The 10,129-nt window shown below is 37.6% G+C and overlaps 1 protein-coding gene across 3 annotated transcripts; it reads right to left on the reverse strand.

Moving 5' to 3' along the window:
• On the reverse strand, positions 1-6,796 carry LOC103972794 (E3 ubiquitin-protein ligase RGLG2). Of its 3 annotated transcripts, XM_018822280.2 has the most exons (13): positions 6,736-6,796; positions 6,574-6,639; positions 5,045-5,354; positions 3,140-3,224; positions 2,437-2,577; positions 2,144-2,257; positions 1,973-2,070; positions 1,701-1,780; positions 1,511-1,616; positions 1,300-1,427; positions 1,048-1,192; positions 421-477; positions 1-347 (listed from the first exon to the last, which is right to left on the reverse strand). In XM_018822280.2, the coding sequence occupies exons 3-13, from the start codon at positions 5,255-5,257 to the stop codon at positions 267-269; spliced, it is 1,248 nt and encodes a 415-aa protein (XP_018677825.2). In that variant the 5' UTR covers positions 5,258-5,354; positions 6,574-6,639; positions 6,736-6,796; the 3' UTR covers positions 1-266. The 3 variants fall into 3 exon arrangements, with proteins under 3 accessions (XP_018677825.2, XP_009385432.2, XP_009385440.2); XM_009387157.3 differs by lacking the exon at positions 6,736-6,796 and having other exon boundaries at positions 6,574-6,726; XM_009387165.3 differs by lacking the exon at positions 6,736-6,796 and having other exon boundaries at positions 5,045-5,349; positions 6,574-6,652.
• Positions 6,797-10,129: the final 3,333 nt, after the last annotated feature.

A 10,129-nucleotide genomic window follows, 5' to 3' on the forward strand; every position in this document is an offset into this window, starting at 1 on the left:
TACAGCAAGAGCTATCAGTTTTCAAGTTTATTTATGGAAAATAGTAAATATTCCAATTTTTCACATCCAGTTTCATGATTGCACTATCAGCATCAGCGATAACCCGACTGAGAACCATATTTACAAGCCATCTTACACATCAAACATATACTAAACACAAGTGATCTACAGCAGCAGTTGTTTTCAGATTTTAGTATAGCTCTGTGGTTTTCTAACAGACTTGCATGAAGTGTCGGTAATGCAGTATTCGTTTGAAGTTTCAGGAATTAGTAGAGCCTGATCCTAGTTGAAATATTGGCTTGGCATATTGGGCAGCGCTGCAATTCTTTCCCACACTCGTAACAAGTCTGAAAAAGAAGATAGATAGTCGATGTTCCATCAAACAACCAATTGCATAAGCAATGCGAGGTTTCCACTCACCTGATGACCACATCCGAAAGCGAGATCCTTTGATTTCCAGAGGCAAATTGGACAGATCTGTAAACAAACTAGTCTCAAATCAATACAATTCGACAAGTCTGTTAACCACCGTGTTCAGACTATTTTCAAGGTTTGATAGGTAGAAGAATACTGGAGTTCCACGTATCACGCAAAAGTATATAGTCTCAGTTATTGTGTTTTCCACCAACAATGACTTCCTCGATATTCTAGGAAACCTTTTGCATATAACGCCTACATCTTTTATTATGTAGCTATCACGGATACCTTTCTCTTCTATCACTATTCCCAGTCCAAACTGGACGATGTTTTCTAAATTTGAATTTAATCCCTTTTATCATATAAACTGATTATTGAATATTAATTATATACCCACTGTTTTTAATATAATTTTTAGAAACTGAGACATAATTGTGATTGATTTATTTGTATCAAATGCATGATGAAATGAATTTTATACAAAGAAATCCTAAAAGTCTATCAATTAAAACAACACGATCGTGTAAATGGAAAGTTCAAAGAATACTGAATTCTACTATTTATTTTCACACTCGGGATGGTCAATATAAACAAAGATAACAAATTTGAAATAAATAAAATAATTCGTACCAGCTTTTCCTCTACAGAACTTTCATATGAGACAGATTGGGCACTTCTGGTGATTCCAGGACCTTGCTCAAAGCTGCTTGATCGTGAATAACGGTTCCTAGATGGTGGAGGGAGACAAACCCTCTCAGGTACTCCTCTTCGTCGGCTGCAAAAAGCAACAGCCAGATATCATACCAATCAATCAAAGCACACTTTTGCAGTCATTAACAGATACAGAAAAGGCGAAAACTATTAAAAACTATCCATCGCTACCCCAGGAGTTGAAGGTCTATTGTTGCCTTGTACTGTGAAGGGATTTCCATCAGTGCAGCTAGTGCAAACTCTGTCTCCTTTCGACTGGCAGGGATGTTTCTCGACATTATCTCAGTGAAATTCACAAACTGCATGGAAATAATGAATTTATGCCACACCTTGTAACCGCTACAAAAGAAAATTGAACTTTTCTTTAGGTGTTTCTTGCAACCTGGAAATTATCAAATGCCCGGGAGGGTATATTGTCATCAAACTCACGCATCATGTCCCATGGGCCATCACCAACTCCAACCAGAACTATTGACAATGGATAATCACTATAGAAAATACAGTAAGAAAAAAAATGTTTTTAAAATCAAGGAAAAGAGTAAAAGCATTGTGGTATCATATCTGATATTTACCTAGCTTTGACTATGGCATTTATGGTATCTCTCTCTTGTGGACTTAATTGTCCGTATTGGGTGTCTACACTTCGTGTCACCTATGTAACAAATAACACAGAAAAACACTAAAGCAACTTGAAAACTAAGCATCAATATCTAGCAAAGATGAGAACTAAGCCATCATATCCTACTTGGACGGAAATTTGGAGTAAACAACATGCACTCAAGAAGTAGTAAAATATAGGGAAAGCATGGGCTAGAGAGAACATATGCAAAAGCATTTAGCTAACCTGTCCATCTGCAATAATGAGTAGAACATGGTACTGCCCGCCAGTATTATCTACGATGCCTATGGCTGTCTCAATAATTGGTGCAAAGGATGTTGGCCCTTAATGAAATTTAAGCACCATGGTTCAGTTGAGAATCACCTACATTCAAGAAAGGAATAGCATCATACTAACCAGCTAGCCGGGCATTTGGAATTAGTTCTTTGTACCGTCCGAGTGCTTCTTCAAAGCCATTACATGGTTGATTTTCTGGATAAAAACTGAATACTTCCTGATCATGCGTGGATGCTGCACAATGAAGCCAACGATGCATTGATATTCAAAAATTCCTAGATCATTTCCAAGACTAAATATTATAATCTTATCGGAAAGCATGTCAACTAAACATGGTTACTGCACAATGGCATAGACTAGAACATGCTACATGATATAAATAGATGAATTTCTTTATCTAGAATGCCACTAACCATCACCAAACCCAAAGCAGGGAATAAGATTATCTTCATCAAAAGTAGAAAGCGTCCTTCCTATAATAGATATTGCTTGCTCATACGGGTTTGGAGTATTCCCAATATCATGCAGACACCGGCGGTTGAAAGAAACTTTACCTAACAACAACAAGAACAAAGCATTAAACACTGAAAGTTGTCATCAGAGTAACTCTTTACCAAGTTAAGCTTCAAGTCAAAACTCAGAAATAGGAAGTCTGAACAGCAAAACTATTAATAGTTAACTGGAAACATTAAGTGAAACAGACATTATCAACATCAAGCACATTAATAGTCCTCAAAATAAGACTAACATAAACCATGAATGCTTATAATATAGTATAAGGAAACATTACTGTCGTTGTCTTTTCATAACGAGTAAAAACATATTTTATGAATATCTTAAAAGATATTTTTTTTATGATGTCATGCTGACAAGCTTGGCAATATTCATGCATAATACTATCTGGTTGAAAAATGGGACTTTAAATATCTATGCCAAAAGGACTCAAATTTCATAATCAATATCTCTGCTAAACCAAAACCAACCAAGAAAAAAGTTGATGGTTGAATATTATTCTTCAAAAAAAGCCTTGATCACTGTAAATGTAAATCCAAAATTTGTATTTTATCTCTAATATGCATCAAGAAGAAGGTGAAATATAGCTTTGTGAGTCTGAACCTGTCCATTCATTGCTCTTTGTAAAATCAATGCCCACAATAAGATTAGAAGATTCAAGACCTGCTTCTGCAAGGGCCTCGGTGACCTAGACAAAATCACAAATGTTCCATTCTCAGATTATTCATACAACTAAAAATTTTAGGTTAAACTAATATAAGGTTGCAGAATGAACTGAAACTATTATACAACAACAAATGAGAGAAAATATCTATATTTTCACTTAAATTAATAGATTAAAGATTATTATTCTCATGAAATATGTTATAAAATTTTCAAACCTGCACACCAGTAAAATCGAGAACCAGTTATTGCTATCCATAAGTTGTATTAATGTGCTATAACCAGCAAATATTACAGTGAGTATATACATTGGAATGATGATGCACTCTATTGACAGATATGCATGATACAATATATTATCAAGATATTAGTCAACTGGTCCAAAAGAATTCCTCCTTAACCTCCTTAAGGGCCAAAGACAAGATATTAAGAGAAGACGCTATACATAATAACTTATTAAACATAGTGGTTCATGACAAGTCAAACACCAAAGAAAAGTATAGGCTGTATAACATGGTTGAATTTCTGTAACAAAAAGGTGATGCCTTTTATTAGACATGATTTTGGTGCTTAGGTTACAACTTGATGACTCTTTTGTGGTACGATCACTTCTCAATATGGTTTAGCAATAGTTAAGTTATGGTAGCTAATTTAGTGACTTTAGAAACATAGAATGTGTAACTGAACAAGAAAGCAGCTGCCATAATCCCTTTTGATGAACACAAAATAGAAACTCAATCGGATGACTTCTTGTCAGTTGTCCTGGAAAAGGTTGTTTGCTAGTTGGTCCGAATTTTGGGGAGAACAATTATGTAACCGGACGAAAGCAATCAATCATCATCAAGTTGATAACCCATAACTTGATTTAGCAATTATTCAGATTTCAGCGTGCCCATTCTAACCAGTACTGATTTTTCCTCCAAAAAAACAGAAGGAAAAAAAAATATTTTCATATCAAAGCCTTCAAAACTAGGTTCAAATAAGCAAGATGAACTAAGTCCACTGAATATTATTCCAAAGAAGTGAATGAATATTTCTGCAATCAAATTTATTGAATTGGATTTGTTATGAGAGGAAAAAAAACAGTGGATAGAAAAAGAAACATATGCTAGATTTTCAGTTAAGAGGTTCAAGATATGATGTTCCCCATTTTGGCGACTCAAGGATGCTGGGAATACCTAAGAAGTATGTCGTCCAAGCTTGAAAAATAAATAGGATGAATATGGTGAACAGATTATGCCAGTCATAATGAATTGTTTGTGTAACACTCTCGATTAGTCCCACATTGGAAGTGGGTAAGATTAAGATTGGCTTATAAGGGTCTGATGAGTATATTACTATCAACTTTAGCCTAAGCATTTTGGTCAGTGGTTTAGACCAAATGAATTTGATATGTCAATTAGCCCATTCGGATTATGACATTTGGTATCAAAACCTAGGCATGATGAGGGGGCTCGAGTAGGAAAGGGGAGTATACTTACTATCAACTTCAACTTAAGTATTTCGGTCAGTAGATCAAATAAAGTTAGATCAGTTAGCCCATCAGGCTCGGGTCATGACAGTTTAAGTTTATAGACATTACCAATGATGATCTCATGGATAGCTAACTGATACTCCTTTGTCACTTTATCAATTTGTGATGATCCATAAATATGTAAAACATGCATTACTTAGTTCTAAAATGACAGGACATTCCAACCGATGATAAAAGGTAACCAAGAAACAACCCATAGAATAGGAAGGCATCAGTGATTTCAGGTCAAACAATTATTCACAACTTTAAAAAACCATAGCCAACTTACATTTTCTACTTGAACACTGAAAAAGCTGCATTGAATAGCATACCTGATTTAGCGTTTGGTAATCATCATTGATTCTTGAATACTTCCTTTGTAATCTGTTTACTGTTTCAGGCTGTACATAGTTTGCAGAACTTGAAGAATACCTTGGAGTGTAACCTGAAGAAGAATGACCATTATCGTATGAGGAGCGATGAGAACGACCATTATCGTATGAGGAGCGATGAGAACGACGATGTTTGGACCCTCCCCCTCCCATCGTCACAGTATCAAATTTTCAGATAACTACGTCTCTAGTTTCTCCTTCAAAAAAGAAATGTATCCCTGAGGATGGGCGCCCTTCTTGAAATTCTGAGCTGGTAAAGAAGTTAAATCTTAATCCGTCAGAAACAATGGAACTACAAAACAATTTGTTTCCAACCAATCAAACTACATAAATCTAAAGAAGGAAAGATTGGCTTATTATTCTATAATATAGAAACCCAGAATTTCATATTCCCCGATTAGTTTGAAACTGATGCTCACAAATGCAACCATACAAAAAGATCTTAGAGCAACCTATTTAAGTAATTAGAGTGTATGGATTGATAGAAAATTACAGGAAGAAGTTACGAAAATTCTACATTAATCAGCACATCTTCATATAGGGCAAGCTATTATCAACTGACGCAAAGCTTTGGTACCACTTCACAACCAAGTGGAGTAGCAAAGCATCCAATGCATGCCAACATTGACTTAGCCATAATTCCAGACCACTTCATCCAAAATTGATGCAGACAATTACAAGTTCCTAAAATGAATAGCTCATGAAAGCCATCTGACAAAGTAATCATGAATTGAAAGAGAAAAGAAAATTCTACTTTCAGCAAACAAATGATTTTATTCAGAAATACTTGTATCTGTTCATTCGTATATAAAAGCTCCTAGTGGAATAATGAAAGAGATTCACAGACAATTTTGCTTCAGAATCAACCCTGCATCATGATTTTATACACAGAAAGAAACCACATGGAGAGAATTCTAACATGACCCGAGAAAATAACTAGGCAATGAACAAAGCATATCAAAAGAGAAGGCAAAGCATCATCTTCTGCTCGAACAATTTTGCTTCAGAATCAACCCTGTATCATGATTTCAAACACAGAAAGAAGCCACATGGAGAGAATTGTAACATGACCCACGAAAATATCTATGCAATGAACAAAGCATATCGAAAGAGAAGGCAGAGCATCATCTTCTGCTCAATAAACATGATCACTTGATCCTACCTCTTCTCAGCAACCCACCACCCAAAAATCGTCAAACAAAACCATTAAAACCCTCCAACAAATTTCAGAAAACAAAAAGGTGCATTCATGAACTAAGGGTTCTTATACATCTCGCTTCAAGATCCGAGTTTCCAGAGAATCCTAAGACACAGAAACCATAAAAAGAACAAAACAATGGCAAGCCATGATCTCAGGCCAAAGAGAAACGCAATTCAGCACAGCCGAAGGATCGGAGTTCAACGAACCAAAAGCCAAAACCTAAATCCACCAACAAAAAGCTTCACAAAATGCGAGTTTGGCCACTGACCAGGTGGTGAATCGATCGAAGAACGCTTGCCAACAACCAATGAGAGCTATTCCGTCACCACCAAGGCTGGGAAAACCAGGTAGAGGAAGGCAATCAGAAGGAAGCACAAGCAATATCCAGTATTAAATCTACGACCTAGTAACAAAAGACGCAATCCCCGACCAGAAATGGATCGTCGATGATGGATTACGATGGTGGCACCCGTCAAACACGTGACTTGGTACATTTTCGGGTTCCTCTTCGGCGGGTCACTCCAGACAAAACTATCTCCGCGGTCAAGTCAATCTAAACCGGGATGTCACACCGAGTACTTATCGGTTTCGGGGTGACACGGAGAAGGTACCGCGTGATGACTCAGCGCAAGGCGGCGCTGACTCGAAAATCCTCGAGTATCACCTTGAGATGCTCCAGGCTTCGGGAAAGGTTTAATTCATCATCTCCGATGGATCATCTCGCCGGTGATCACGTCAAGCATCTGCCTTTTAAGCTTTGATACTCTGTTTCCGTCAGATCGATGTTGATGGAGGGGGGCACGTTCTTCTCTTCCCTCGGTTAGTGGATACCACCATGGCCATCACGGTGGGCTGCAGATCAGTTCCATGAAGTGAATGATTCTGTCCACAAAAAATCAGCTTTTGACTCGTTCTTGCCTGGAACAATCACAGATTCCGGTCTCAGGTGTAGATTACGAGTGCAAATGCTTCCAGAGCCCTGTTACCGTTGCCGTTGTTTGTCTGCAGCGAGCAGCGGAGGACGAGTTTGAACTCCTGTGTCTCGATGCGGCTTAGTGATGTGGAGATGTGAAGGTAGCTTAAGGAGATGAGAAGAAGACATGCCTGCCTCTACTGCCGCAATAAATTGCAGAGACTCAGCTGCAGCATTTATATCTGACACAGTGAAGAGCTCTCATCTTTTTCCCTTGCTCAAATGAATTTGTTTTGCTTAGATTCAAATGCAAAGAATTACTGGAATTAGATCTCCAATCAAAACAGGAGAACAGCCAAAGTAGCATAGAAAAGTACTGCAGTTGAACTGATGGATAATCCAATAGACATGCATTTAATGGCTCAAAACCCAACAGATTCATGACATTTTTCTGGACTAACCAATGATCACATGCTTCTAAGCAAAAATATTAATGGTTTTCTTACATAAAAGAAAGCATAAAGCTCGATCAAATCTTTAGGCAGATACACATGCTTGGAAATTGTTTAAGTCCACCCACCCACTACTCACCAAATTGACTCTTTCTCATCCAACATGTTTGCAGATAGGCAGATGGGAGAATAAGATCACTGTTTGGTGACACAGACAGCAGCATTCCTTTGGGAGGAGACACATGAATCTGAAGAAACAAGGTTGATGAAGGACTTGAAGATTCTGCCATGGAAGATTTTGGCAACATTCATGCAGTAGTAGTACGACATCAAGCTTGAAACATTCTCTGATCAGATCTGGAAAATGAAGTGTGAAATCACCAGATCATGAAGCTAAAGTCTCAACCTTTTAAACCATAGAAAATATCATGATCCCTGTCCATTGATAAGAACACATCCGTTTGACATGACTGTTGGCCATTATACATCAAGATGACATGATCTTCTATCTTCTATTTTGATTTTGTAAAATATAAGTGGAGAAAATAGAATTTGAATGATTTTGATATTATCAAATCTTTACTAATCAACACTTTTTCTCTCATTATAAATGACAATGTGGTCATCAAAGTGAAGCTTAGGACATTATATGCAGTCATCTCTTCATTGATATTTCCTATAGCATATATATATATATGACATCAGTTAATGTTCCTTAGTTGAAACTATAATTCATAAAATATAATATAATACTCAAATATTCTATTTCCAATATTATATATATAGATATGTTTCATAGAGAGAGAGGTGGGGGACAGGGCGACAGTTTCCATTAATTTACGGGTCAGAATCGATGGTCAAGTCAAGCGCACATTAATAATAGTAGGTATTGATGAGAAGACCGTGCAGGGGTGCTGTAGAGGTGTCGATGATCCAAGCGGTGGATTACTCGAACCAACGTTGTTGATGCTCATCATCTCGCCACAGCCTACATATACTCCGTCTCTCCAAGTGTCCGAGGCAGAGGTGTGTGACGATGGGTACGGTGTTCGGCTTCCATGACGGAGGCGACTTGGTGTTCTGCGCCATCATCATCTGGCTCTCCGTCATCGCCATGACCATCTTCTCATCCGTCGACCATCCAAGCGAGCTGTCGAAGAAGCGGTCCGGCCTCAGCCGGCTGGTCCTCCTAGAGGAGAAAGGTGGCCGCTGCGCCTGCTGCATCGGTGGCGCCGGCGTCTGCGGCACCTATCTGTCTTGATTTGGTCTCTTTTGGAGGATCCCATGTACGTACGATGCAGCAGCTGTAATAAAGAAAGAGCTAATTTGTTTTAGCCTTCGATGTATCTGCTCAATCTCTTCTTCTTCTTGTTCTTTCATGCTTTTGCTCTTTCACTGTGAATAAGAGAAGTTGAGACGCAAGTTTGATGCTTCTTCCATCCTTGCTTTCGATGGCAGCAAATGGAAATCATGTTATGGAGTACAAAACCAGCATCCGATTCTTTTCCCCATGTCCACCTTATTTATCTATTTAGAAGATGTAAAGCTTAAGATGCTTTACATCTTTTGAAGAACAGCTACAGATATGCTGTAGTCTTTCACAAGCTTAACTCACCTTTTGAAGAACAGCTACATATTCCTCAGCAAACCTCATATACAGTGTGACATCAGAAGCTAAATCATTAGAATAGGATGTATTGGTAATCCATTCCTTGTTTCTACTCAGAACACAAGGAAGAAAGAGGAAAACTTGATGTACAGCAACCAGAAATAGTTCCTATCCTGTTCACCTTATCATCAAGACTATCTGCATCACTGGTGTCCTTGAATCCAAGTCATGCTTATCCATCAAAAACTTCAATTAGACTAATATACATACTCAACTGCCAAGAAGTATGCAGTCTACCTACCATGCTAATAATAGTACCTTTCCCACAGTTTTCTTTAGCAGTCTGGTAGCAAGTCATTAGCAGAGCAGGTTGGGACCAATCCAAGGCTCTGTAGTATATTCATGATCACAAGAAAAATACTAGTGCTCATCACCTAGAATAATTGAAGACCTTTAATTCCATTATGCACTTTTGTCTCTAGAACTAAGCATATTCCTAAATCATTAGTAGGTAAGGTTAAAACAAGGCAAACTTACTGTCATTTATGCTTTCATATATGCTCATTTGGGGCAAGAAACAAGTAGTCTATTATTCTCTTCATATATCTTCTCTATGAAGTTTTCAGCAGAAGATTGACTTTTATTAGGTGGAGTAAATCTTTCTAAGTTTGTCAAACATCAGCCAGACATGATTTAAGCACAGAGATTTCAAGATCATATTCCAGTATTATATGTTGCCCAAGGTATTCACAGATGCACTCAGAAATGAACCATTTGTGGTCAAAGTTTCTGATCTCAATTCTCATTTAGTAGGTAACATTCGGATGTCTCAACCTTAAAAATTGGAATA

Source organism: Musa acuminata, chromosome BXJ2-2 (genome assembly GCF_036884655.1).
Source record: "Musa acuminata AAA Group cultivar baxijiao chromosome BXJ2-2, Cavendish_Baxijiao_AAA, whole genome shotgun sequence".
Taxonomy (NCBI): domain Eukaryota; kingdom Viridiplantae; phylum Streptophyta; class Magnoliopsida; order Zingiberales; family Musaceae; genus Musa; species Musa acuminata.

What these genes read in the sequence shown, in the direction of transcription:
- LOC103972794 (XM_018822280.2), bottom strand. Translation starts at nt 5,257, where the DNA reads ATGGGAGGGGGAGGGTCCAAACATCGTCGTTCTCATCGCTCCTCATAC. An exon ending in ATTACCAAACGCTAAATCAG is followed by an intron (nt 3,225 to 5,044) that starts GTATGCTATTCA and finishes GATTTTGTCTAG; the next exon opens with GTCACCGAGGCCCTTGCAGA. An exon ending in AATGCCATAGTCAAAGCTAG is followed by an intron (nt 1,617 to 1,700) that starts GTAAATATCAGA and finishes TATTTTCTATAG; the next exon opens with TGATTATCCATTGTCAATAG.